The sequence below is a fragment of the Malaclemys terrapin genome, chromosome 3, assembly GCF_027887155.1.
Source record: "Malaclemys terrapin pileata isolate rMalTer1 chromosome 3, rMalTer1.hap1, whole genome shotgun sequence".
Taxonomy (NCBI): Eukaryota; Metazoa; Chordata; order Testudines; family Emydidae; genus Malaclemys; species Malaclemys terrapin.
The window spans coordinates 59,789,490-59,802,267 of NC_071507.1; the positions used below are offsets into that span (position 1 = coordinate 59,789,490).

The 12,778-nt window shown below is 39.8% G+C and overlaps 1 protein-coding gene across 4 annotated transcripts in view; it reads left to right on the forward strand.

Annotated features, from left to right (window-relative positions):
• Window positions 1–12,778, forward strand: part of KIF6 (kinesin family member 6) — a 271,652-nt gene that overhangs the window by 252,322 nt on the left and 6,552 nt on the right. For 3 of the 4 annotated variants that reach the window (XM_054024404.1, XM_054024406.1, XM_054024407.1), the window contains 4 exons: window positions 1,952–2,036; window positions 2,638–2,773; window positions 5,081–5,175; window positions 12,404–12,493. In XM_054024404.1, the coding sequence (XP_053880379.1) occupies window positions 1,952–2,036; window positions 2,638–2,773; window positions 5,081–5,175; window positions 12,404–12,493 (406 nt within the window). The remainder of the gene's footprint in view (window positions 1–1,951; window positions 2,037–2,637; window positions 2,774–5,080; window positions 5,176–12,403; window positions 12,494–12,778) is intronic. The other variant, XM_054024405.1, reaches the window with a different exon arrangement.

Here is a 12,778-nt window from a genome sequence, read left to right on the forward strand (position 1 = left end):
AATATTGTAGAAGTGTACTGAGTGTGGAAGTTCAAGCTGTCCTGCAATAGCTCAAGAGCATGAATACCAACCTCAGGGCAGACTGTTAAGAAGCAGGGCACAAACACCAAATTGGTTGTGAGTTCTATATTTAGTTTTCACCATCCAATTATCTAGTGTAAACTCCTCAAGCACTATAACAGCCTTAACATGGAGTTACAGACAGTTCCATTGGGAACTCCAATCTATCATACCACCCAGGTAAGCTTACCTTTGTGATAGATGGTCCCTTACGTCAAAGATCACAGCAGTATTCAGGCTATCCCCAGTCCCAAAGAATCAGTCACTTACCCCAGGTCAATTGCACCTTAGATCTCACACCAAAGACAACACTTGTAATCAATTCTATAATAAACTGTCTAAAGATTTATTAACTAGGAAAAGGAAATAAGAGAGTTATTTACAAGGTTAAAGCAAGTGAACATACACACAAATGAGTTCTCATCTTAAGTTTCAAAAAGTAATAGAGGCTTCTGTAATAAGCCAGATCTATACGTCCCTTCAGGCTAACCCAGGCTAAGCACTGAGGAATCCCTTGCTTATGCCTAGGAATCTTGCCCCCCAAGAGTCCAAGCAGCAAAGAGATACAGTTCCTCCTTGTTAGGGCTTTTTATTCCTTCCCCACTTTTTCTTCAAGTTGCAAATTCTGCTGTTGGACAAATTCACTTGCACATCTCTTCATGGAGAGGAGAGGAGCAATCAATGAAGTTCTGTGTCCCCTGATGTTCCACAATAGTTCATCTGGTGTTAATAGGCCTCCTTTGTCAGGCAAGAGTTGCACCTACTGTTGGAAACTAGTATTTCACACTCATTAATACTTTTCTCCTGTCTGGTGATTTCCAGTTACAAAGCAAACGCTTAAATATTACCTTATAACATGTAGTACAGATATTTGCATGCAGCAACTTACAACCATTTCATAAACTTTAAACGCTAAACACATTCTTATAATTCTAATACCTATTTTAACAGTACTAACATCCAGGTGAGCTAGGCTGGTTCCAGCTATGTATTTGTCAGTGTTCAATTGAGACCTAGGGCCTTGGCATGAGCTGGCATCTAGTCTGCCAGCATCACACTGATCAGACACACTCTGGCATTGTGATGTAGAAACCATCCAGGAACTTGTGCCTCCAGTCTGACCTAATGTATCTTCTACCTCCTGATTTTCAGCAAATGTTGAGAAAACTGCTGCTGAAGCGCAAACATACAGTCCAGCAGCAAGGATCAGGTTAACAAAGTGAAGTGAAGAATAAAAAGATCCCAAGTTGCTTTCCATGCATTTTAGACTCTATTCTATGGCAGTATTTCCCCTCACAATTCTTTTTGCCTCATCTAACCTCTTGCAGCACATCAACTTTCAAGCAGTTCCCCTTGTTTATATTCAGTAGTTGAATTTAGTGCATGTCAAAGTTAATCTTCCCCACAGTTTGTACCTCAATACTCCTTTTTGCTATTCCAGTCCCAGGCACCTCCACCTCTGCCATTGTACCTCAGTCCTGGCTTGCCGTGCCTCTGCTATTTCAGTTCTCACCTCTGTTAGCAGAGACAGCCAGTTGTATCAACTTTGAGTTAGTTTTAAGGTGTAGACAAACATCTACAGGTAACTATGCAGAAACAGCCAAGCTAATTTTTATGTGTAATTTACAGTAAGGGCCCGTTTCTGATCTTCCATTCGTATAACTCCAAATTAACTCCACTGAAGTCACTGGAGTTACGCTGGTATGAGCAAAATCAGAACAAGGCCTAAGTTAGGATTTGGAACCCAGATCCCCAGAAGAGAAAGACTAATGCACTACCCCATAGTACTACTTAGTACTTTTCAAACTGTTCTTATTCTAATTAAAATGCATTTCTCTTTCATCCCTGCTCCATATGATCATTGCTAACCTCTGACAACTTCTACTTGTAGGTGTTGCCAGTCCTTCTGAAGAGCTAAATGAATCTGATCCCGTGGAAGAGAGGCTTCGAGCACAAATTGAAGAAGAGAAAAAAAGGTGTTGTTTCTGCGTCATCACATACTTCAAATATCATATTAAAATGACATCTGGATATGTGCAGCATGTCCCAGTAAGACTTCAGTACTCACAGCGAACCTCTGCTTTGCTTTGACATTATTACAAAAATGCCATCTTTCTGGTTCACTATTAACTTTCCACCTTCAGTCTAAAATGTCAGCTAGTTTCCTGTAAGCCTGGTCTGGCAGTCTAAAAATAGTGCAATATGTTACTGTAGTGAGGATCACAGTTAGCAACTTGTTCATTGGGATCAGAGTTAGAAATTTGCTCTTTGGTCCTAAGCTGGCAGGGGTGCTACCAAGACAACATACTTATCCATCTGTTATTTGCTCCCGTGACTGTTTCAGGAGCAATAAATGATTTTCTAGGGTCAGGTTTTTGTATCTGCTGCCCATAGAAGTACTAATAAAATATCAGATGCTCTCCCATCCCTGGCTTTGAGAAGTTGTTTTGAAGTTCAGGGTTGGTAACTGCCCTGAGTAGCATAAAATTACATTAATGATCTGTCAGCATGTTTTCCCAGAGCCAAAGACAAAACTTCTCTGTTCTGAACAAACCCTCTTCTCCTTTCTCACTGCAGTTATAAAACAATGTTCAATCGCTTGAAAGGGTTGAAGATAGAGATTGAACACTTGCAACTTCTTATGGAAAAAGCCAAGGTGAAGCTGCAAAAAGACTTTGAAGTCTGGTGGTCTGAGGAGGCATCGAATCTGCAGGTATCGGCATGTCTCCTTCAACAGTATGCAAATATAAAATTAAATCTGCACTTGTTGCCTAAAGAAACCATTAATTAGATAGGAAGGGGACTATTATGGCTGAAGCTTTGGTCCTGATTCTCCTCACTCTTAGGTCTGGTCTATACTACCCGCCTGAATCGGCGGGTAGAAATCGACCTCTCGGGGATCGATTTATCGCGTCCCGTCGGGACGCGACAATCGATCCCCGAATCAGCGCTCTAACTCCACCAGCGGAGGTGGTAGTAAGCGCCGCCGACAAAAAGCGGCAGAAGTCGATTTTTCCGCCGTCCTCACAACGGGGTAAGTCGGCTGCAATACGTCGAATTCAGCTACGCTATTCACGTAGCTGAATTTGCGTATCTTAAATCGACTCCCCGCTGTAGTGTAGATGTACCCTTAGTGTGGTGTAAATCAGAACTTGAGAGTTACACTAGTGTAAAACTAGTGCAAGTGAAAGAACTATCAAGCTCTTTTTCCCCACTGTGTGCCCTAGTTTGGCACCCTCTTAAACATCTTCCAAAGAAGTCATTTTCACATAAAACCTAACTTAGAAACAATACATGTTAATCATGTTTTCAATTTCTTATAACTTTTTTTTAAACATTTTACTTCAGAAACACTTGTCTGAGGAATTCCAAATGGAATTGAAAGATCTTGGTGACATCTATTGCACCCGGCCTGTTCTGAGATGGGGAATGGCCTGCTCAGGAAGTTGGTCATTGAATACTGAGTACATTGGAATGATCCATTCGATTCCAATGAATTTTAAAGAATTTAAAGTGACTAGGGGAGACTTAGGGCCAGATTATCTCTTACTGCTCACCAAAACTATGCTGCTTTACAATTTACATGGCGTTTGGAAGATGGCAGCCACTACCAGTAGCACATCCACGAAAGCAACACAGGCAACTGATTTCCAACTTCCCCTGGTTTTGATGACTCCTGTAGCCCTACAGAACTTCTAAGATCCCCTGTGGTTCACCTATTCTCAGCTCAGAATGCCAGCACAGCTCCTGGCTCGCCAGCCAACTTCCACAACTGATACTGTAGTCAACTTTAGGAAATCCACAGAAGCAGAGGTCCCCGGTTTAATAATTGTAGTTATAACAAACTAAATAGGTTTATTTTAAAATAATATGTAAAAAGTTTGTACCATAGTGAAACAAGCTAAGATACAGGGCTTCACAATCACAAGAGATATCACAAAAGCAAAAAACATCACAAGAGATATCATTCTCATGGACTTTCTCATTGTCACTTCTCTAAAGGTCTTTCCTAGCAGGATTTTGCTAAGATATAGATGGTGGTGGCAATAACTTGTTGGACAGGAGCCCAATTATGTCTGCTAGTAGAAGATCATCCCCAAACATTTGAGATCATGTCTGCATGATATAACTAATAATAACATGTGAGCCTAAATTAAGAAGAATGCAGAATCCAAGGAATCCATGTATTATGTGACCATGTGAAGAGAACATTGACTCCTTGAGTAAAAAATTATTAGTAAATAAAATTTTAACATGTTCAGCCAATATTTCTTTTTGTTCCAAAAAAATCTATATTGATAACTAAACTGTAGTTTTATGAAAACATTATAAAGAAATGTATTGAACATACAGTTAACTTTCATGAACTTGTTATCTTGATATTGCATCAGGCAACTTAACTAGCTTAAATGCAAGTTTTGGTAGCAAAATACATGTTAAGTCAAAACATTGTAACTGTGTGGGTGGCAATGGGGAGGGGATTAATGGCCTTGCTATCTGCAAACACAGCCTTTCAGAGAGCTGTGAAGTATAATCCCTGTACCTACTGGAGGATGTCTTCTGTGTCTGTCCACAGGAGAGGCCCAAGATCAGCCTCTCATGATTCATCAATGGAAGATTTAGAAATCTGGACTAAATAATGACTTTGATACCTTGAACCTTGACCTATCTATAGATCTAAACACCTTAAGTAACTCAAGTCAGCCAACACCTGCTGCTGACACATTTTGAAAACCTGAAACTTGAGCTAAGAAATTCTTAAACCACTCCTAAACACTTGCTTGTAATGCCTACGGGAGTTCTTGTGCCACTGATAAGATCAGCAGGAGGATGCAGCTAAGCTGGAAAGCATTGTTTGTATACAAGGCTTTGGCTGTGATTCTCAAAGGCACTGAGGATTGGCCTAGCTCTGTTACCATTGCAGTCAATAATAAAACTCCCATTAACTTTCATGGGAGCAGAATTAGGCTGATGTTGAGTGCTTTTAAAAATCCTACCATGCACATTTCTGTTTCTCTAGGACCAGCAAGAGAAACTACCAGTGAGCAATTCAGCAAGTGCCCTGAGGGCTTCCCCCCAGTCTCTTGAATCCCAGCAACATCTGTATGCTAACAGGTAAGCTGAATGTTTTTCTTCCCCTTACTCAGCCACCATCAATGCAGCTGATAACAGCATTAATTGGAGCTTGTTGCCTCTCAGCTCTTCTGTAGGTTGCAAACATTTTCTATGGAAAACAGCTTAGTAAAAATTGTATTGCACCTGGGTAATTATGTATTGCTGAGGTACCACAGTGCTGGACATGAAATGGACTGATGGACAAATAGATAGAAAAGAAATATTTTTATCTTTCACTTATTATTTGCAGTAGTACTTAGGGTGGCTAGTTGTAGTGTGAAACCTTGTTTTACTGTGAAAAATCCACTGTTGCTATAGTTATTGTTCTTCACTTGATTTTTATAACAAATTTGATATCTGAGAATAGGGAAGCATTCCCTGTATCTAAAAAAGGCAGCCATCTTCCCCACCCCAGCATCTGTCACTTCTGATTTCACAGCCTACAATTTTAGGATAAGAAGGTAAATCTCTCACATCCATCCATTTTATGGAGTGATGTCATTGCACATATGTAGAGAGAGGCTTAGTTCACACATGAATTTACCAGTTTACATGCTCCAAGATTAAACCGATGAAAAGGATTTACCTATTTCTAGTGGTGTTCAGCCCCTTCTCTCATCCCCTGCTAGGGATGGCCTGATTTATAAAGATACTGTACGTCAACAATGTACTTGGCTTTGGAACCTCCCAAATTACCTCCCATGTGCCACTAAGTATTTAATATTGTGGTATATCCATGGCTGTAAGACCAGTTAATTGGCATTATGGCATTATTACAGCTACCTGCAGTGGTTGCCATTAAAATCTTATTACTATAGTAATACATTTATCATGGTATTGGCAGTATTTAGAATGGGGAATGTTACAAATACCACAGTTAATTTAACTGCTGTAAGTGATCAGTGTATGTCTGTGTCAAGGCTGAATCCCCACTCTGTCACTCCGAATGCAGAAAGTGGGGGCCCACAAGGATTTTAAAAATTAATACTTGCCACTCCAGGCTTGTATTACATTCCCAAGGTTACAGCTTTTCTCTGACCTTGGGTTGGTAAACGCTGCCACCACCTAAATGCCAAAAACCCCCTTTGAACCCAGAAAGGAGCACTTGGGAATTCCTCCCTGTGGGGTACCCTCAAGCCCTTTCACCCCCCCCCTCCGGGGAAGAGCTGAAAAAGAGAACAAAGGAAATTAGCTGTGGCTACCAGCTAATCCAACAACATGCACAAACCTCTTAGGATACCAAAGATCCAATCCTGTTCTTAAAAAAGGTAAATTTTATTAAAAAGAAAAAGGAAAAAAAAATACATCTGGAATTAGGCTTTTGCTAGATTTTAAAGGAGCAATTCCAAAAATCAAGCACCCAAAATAGCTTTCTTGTGGGGGGGGGGGTTCAGCTTAAAGGTTACAAGCAAACAAAAGCATCTGGTGTTAGTACAGAGGAGTCCACAAGCAATAAGAAATAAAAGAAATAACCCTAATCGCATCTTTTTAGACAGTCCCTAATTTTACTTACATATCTGAGGCTCCAGATAAGTAGGTTCGAGGTATGAATTGATAATCTATAATCATACCTGGCTTAAAGCTGCTTATAGCATTACTGCTCCATGTCCCTGCAGCCCAGAGAACAACAGACAAAGGGAAAGTTCCTTTCCCAATTTTAAAAAGTTCTACCTTCCCATTGGCTCTTTTGGTCAGGTGCCCACTCCTTTTCTTTTACCTGTGGGCTTGTTAACCCTTTACAGGTAAAGCAAGCAGAGAACAGACCAAGAGGGATTTTACAGCTAACTGGCTGGCTGGGTTTACATCAAAAGGAGCTGCCCTCCCGCCCCCATGTATCACAGTCTGCTTACGGCATTTTGTCTTGGGGGTAAAGAAAAAGGGCTGCTGAAATAAACAAACTGAAGAAAAATAATAGGGAAAACATGATTTCTCCTGCACAAATTTTACCCTTACACTAGACAGTTCCATTGTGCCTGCAGGGTTTAGCTATTTACTGTGGTCCTAGTCCTGGAGTTTTAGGTGATTTTTATGTAGCCTAGGCCAAGATCATTAACTACCTTGAATGTAAGGACAGAGACCTTGAACTGATGTGATGTTCTACGAGGAGCCAGTGTAGTTGTAATTTTGTTTTCCCGTATCTAATTTCACCTTTGATGTTACTTTTGTAGTGACCTTTTGAAGTCCACTGTTCTTCTTTTCGCATAGTTTCATGGAGAGTTAATCTTATTTTATGTTAAGCTCTTTAAACCAATTTCACACAGGTACATTTTCAGTGTATGCATGCATAATTAGAAACACGGCTCTTTTATTATGGGGGGGAGCTGCAGGCTTAGTATCCCACTGTGCATGAAAATGTACTCTTGCTCTTTGGAACCTGGTTGAGGCTTTAACATTTTAGAAGGAAAGTTTCCAGTTTCACAGTTTCAGAATATAGAATAGCAGAATGCTCATTGCCCAAGGATTCCCTTGTACCCAGTTGACTCAGTAACATTACTTATTAATTTCCATCATTATGTAGGATGAGACCTTGGCTATAACTTCCCCTCTCTGTTACATAGTCCTGGTTCACAAATGGCCCTTTCTTACCCAATCCACCAAGAAACTGGTAATACGTTCATATAAATTGATACTACCACCATCACCCATCCGGCAGACTGGTCGCAAGAGTGGAAGCTGATATAAATTATATACTATGTAATGTTGTATGTAGATCAGTGGAAATAGAGAGCCATATCCAAGAGGGAATGGACATAAAATCTAACACTTAGTGGGCTCCCCGTCAGAAATGTAAGACTATCACTGACAGAATAAGCACGCACTAAAACCATTCAAACTAGCTCCTTGGTGTGAACAGAGGCAAATGCAGACTTCAGGATTAGAAGTAATGGAATGTCTGTCTTGGCACATTTAACAATCCCAGGATACAACTCAGGGATTTGGTTATGGTAACCTTTCTCAAACTCTATATATTCATTCTAAGAAAACCCTTTGATCATCTCACAAGTCTGTAATGCACAGTTTATGTTGACTATTATGGTTTATGGGGCACTTTACAAACATTTTAGAATAATAAAATACTTAATTTGTGCAATGGCTGTTCTGGCAGTTGGGAATGTCATTAATTAGATGTAGCAGAGATGGTCAGGTCGCAGAAAGAGAAGAGATATCTCCAAGTAATACATGATAATGTATCAGGTCAATTTAGAACTTAAGTCCAAGAAGAGTTTGGTAATCCTTGTTAGGTTTAAATGGACAAAATTAACAAGTTTGTGGCCAAATATTTATCTTCCTTTAAATAAAACAGTGCTTCAGCCCTTAGCAACTCAACCAAAACTAGTCTGTGTTATTAAGGGCTCAGTTCTGTGAAGTGCTGAGCACGGGCACTTAGAACCTCACAGGATCAGGCCTTAAAGACCCAAAACCACTTGGCTTGATCTTTCTTCCACTGAAGGGAATGGCAAAAATCCCATTGATTACAGTGGCAGCAGAATTGAATGTAGTACCTGGGGTTTGTTTAATACAACGCTACCTCGATATAACGTGACCCAATATAACAGGAATTCAGATATAATGCGGTAAAGTAGCGCTCCGGGGAGGCAGGGCTGCGCACCCCAGTGGATCAAAGCAAGTTCAATATAACGCGGTTTCATCTATAAAGCGGTAAGATTTTTTGGCTCCCGAGGACAGCGTTATATCGAGGTAGAGGTGTATATACACACACTTACACACAAGCCATCCTCAATGTATTCTACATGAGATTAGGAAAAGTGCTGTGTTACACAGGTGAGCTAGTGGTGCCTTACTCATGTTACCATCTCTGATGTATTTCAGATAGCTGAAATGTATACCATGCATTTTCTAGAGGCTTAACCAGAAACATTGATTTCAAATCCAAACTTGCTTGCTCTGCCATTCTTGGGACAAGTCTTCATGCTAGGTAGTTTTGAATATTTTATAACCTTCTCTGATCGCAAACAGTAATCTGAAATGTTCAGAAAGCATAAGTGCCAAAAGAAATTTCAGACAGTGATTGCAATTCTTGGTAGCGATGGGGGTGTAGAGACAACCTATTAAGAAAGAGGTCAACAACATCTGATGAGTTAGAACAGCCAAAGACATCAAAAATACTTATAAATTTTTGTTCCATTTTCTTAGGTTTTAATGAAGTATAATGAAAATATCCATGCATACAAATAAGAACAAAAATGCTACCTAATAAGAGCATAAGCTGCATATAGGCATCAGATAAGATCTTTAGAGTACTTATGAAGTGATACTGAGACACAGCAACATTCATTGTAAATCCTCTAGATCTTCTAATAAAAGTATCCAAATCTAAATTAAATTTATCATCTCATATATCCAGAATTTCTAGACTTAGTGCAAATGCAACATGTGAACAGCTCCTAACAAGTGTCATATGAGGCTGTTAGAAGCAGCAAATCCAATCCATTCAAAGGAAATTAATTTAGTCACAATGATGAAAAACTCTGCAATGGGGAGAAAACAGAGAAAGGCTAATCATCTTTCCATTTCAGATTGAAAAAGGTCTATGAATATCTCAACAAACCCAGAATGAAAATATAGTGTGAAGGGAAGAGCAATATGAAATACAGAATAAAAGAGACTATTTTACTAAAAAATATACCTGATGAAATTCCCAAAGCATCAGAAAAAGAATGCACTCACTTATCCACACTGTCACCAGCATAAAGCTGTGAGTTAATTGCAATTGTGTGGGTGTGGGTCCGTCTGTCTGTCTGTCTGTGACATCCTACAAACTCTGTAAAACATCTTAAATTGTACAATTCTGGCTCAGTACTCCTTGGCTGCTCCACTCCAAAACACAAGGATAGTATTCAGTTCATCCTGGTGGATGGGCATTCCCCGATTCCTCTCTCCCATTGGTTTTTATTTAGGAAGTTTAGTCATTGGATATTTAGATTAACTGCTAGTGAAGAATGGAACTTGTTCACATGTTGCATTCGCATTGAGTCTAGAAAATTTTGGTTCTTATACAGATCTTCTCAGAAGCTCTGGAGGGTTCCCTTCTCCCATTTCTGTTTCCAGCTCAATCAGATCTTTGTCTCTTAACCTTATCCAATCCCTTTTGCTTCACCCAACTCCCTTTCTCCAACTCCAACAGACTCCATGGACATCCAAATCTTTCTCCTTGACCTCAACAGACCCTTTAGCTCTCCAGCTTTATCCTTGAGGCCCCCTGCTCTTAATTTACATTCCACAGGAGATAATCTCAGGTCCTGTGCGTTCTCTGATGACTTCTTGCCAGCTATTGTCTTCACATTTCGTTCCTTTGGTTGCAGGAGTCACTCGCTGTATAGGTATCGTGTGAAACTGGGGAGATATTGTCGCAACATTTTTGTAGCGTTTTCCATTTTGCCCATTTTTCATGCTCTTGAAATGTCACATTTCTGAACATTTGTGGAGACTATAATGTGTCTGTGGAAGAAGAGCTCTGTGTAGCTCAAAAGCTTGTCTCTCTCACCAACAGAAGTTGGTCCAATAAAAAAATGTTACTTCACCCACCTTGTCTCTGAGGAAAAAATCCTTGGTTGGCAAATTTCCATTTGAGCTCTAAAAGTTTGGGGGGAAAGACCACCCACAAAACTGAAGTCACTAAAAATGCTCAAATTTCAAGCAGTTTGAATCTTGCTGCAAATATTTTGCCCACTCTACACAGAATACCTCGCACCCTTCAACTCCACAGAAACCCTGTAACCCACAAGATTTGAAATCGGCAGCTTGATCTGTCTGGGCCATCCAAGACCCTGTCAGAAAGGAAGCTGATACTTTTCTAATGCAACCCAAATAAACCTCAGGTATGTTTAGAGTGAAAACTGTAGGGAACAACTTTCAAAAGCACCTAACTGATCTAGGAGCCGAAGTTCCATTTTCAAAAGTGACTTAGGAATTTAGGAGCCTAATTCTAGTTGGAAGTCAAAGAGAAGACTCCTAAGTGCATAAGTCACATTTGAAAGTGGGACTTCACCTCTAAGTCACTTAGATGTTTTTGAAAATTTTACTCAAGGTCTGAAATCCTGTATTGATCTGGTAACATTCAAGAAAAGTGGGACTCCTTTGTGCCTAGTTATTGCATCACAGTAATAATATATCACACATTACCCATTCTCTTGAGGCCCTTGTAACACCCAGACACAATGGGGTGAGCTAAGCATGAAGTATTAAACATTTATTGAAAGCTGCATTTTGTATTTAATTAATTTAAAGTGAGTGTCATTTCAATGCAGTAGGCAGATACCAATGGTATAGGACTTCAGGAGTTAAAGAGAAATGTTCAACCCCATAATCTATGAGCTTCTCATTTGAAAATAACTTACACTCTTGGGCACAGTATATTCTGCAAAACTGAACCTGGCACGATGTAACACAGTAAAATATTAGTAATAAATTTCTTTCCTTTTTCAAGTTCTCTGCCAGAAACATCAATTCATAAGCCAAAGTGAATGAACTACTGCAGGGTTAAAAAAGCGGGAATACACCAAGCCCACCACCTAGCGGAAACACACTGCTTCTGAATAACACCATGTTGTAATTCTCTCTTAGTACTGGCATAAGAAATACTGCTGTATGTACTTACCCCATAAACACAGGAAAGCTGCTGGACAAGGGAAAATTGACATCCCATGACAGAAATCTGCCTTCCTAATTGAGAGATTCCCTTGATAATGGCATCTCTCCTTTTGCAATAAGCATAGCTATGATCAACAAGCCAGATCCGTAGGTCCTCACTCAGGTTTTATCCAGTCTCCCTTTGGTTTCATAATAATTTTGCCTGAGTAAAGGCTGAATACAAAATGAGTTAAGGCCTCACCATTTGGCTCAGTATTAATTTAGAGAGTAAAAAAGTTCACAAAATGTATTTCTAAAATACACCAAAATGCTCCATCGTGAAATTAAAACTCCTGCATAGAGAGTGAAATGGTGCATTTCCTCTGATTCTTTACCACCTTATTTGCCACTCTAAAACATTACGTCCTAAGAGTGCCTTTTTGTGGCCATATTCACTATGCAAGTACCATCATCACATAAGTTGGATAGAAAATTCCCTTCTTCCTGAAAGCAAAAGATGTTTTTTGTAGTTAAAACAAATACATTCTAAAAACCAGCTTCATTGTAGTCATTTCAGATGTATCCAGAAGTTTCCTCCACACAAACTCTTAATTATCCCTCCATTTTCCACCTCCAGTTTTTCAGATACCAGTAGAGTCAACCCCAGTGAAGATCGTGGTAGGAAAAACAACTTGAGCAGGCTCAGCAACTCAACTTCAAATACAAGGTAGGGAGCATGTTGGTGCCACTCAGAGGGTAAGGTAGGCTGCCATTTTGTCTCCAGTTCCTTAGAATCCTGAACAATCCATTGTCATCTCTCTGTGTCTCTTAATAACATACTGAAGCTGCTCATTTTGACTCTGACTTTATAATTAAAGGGGAGTCTATGTCCTCACTTATACCGCATGCACCCATATTGAGAGGTGACTCCCCACCTTTCGTGCACTTCCTGTTTGACTGGAGGCAGTTTTCTGCTGGTTCATATTGTGAACCCTATACCAGAACAACATAA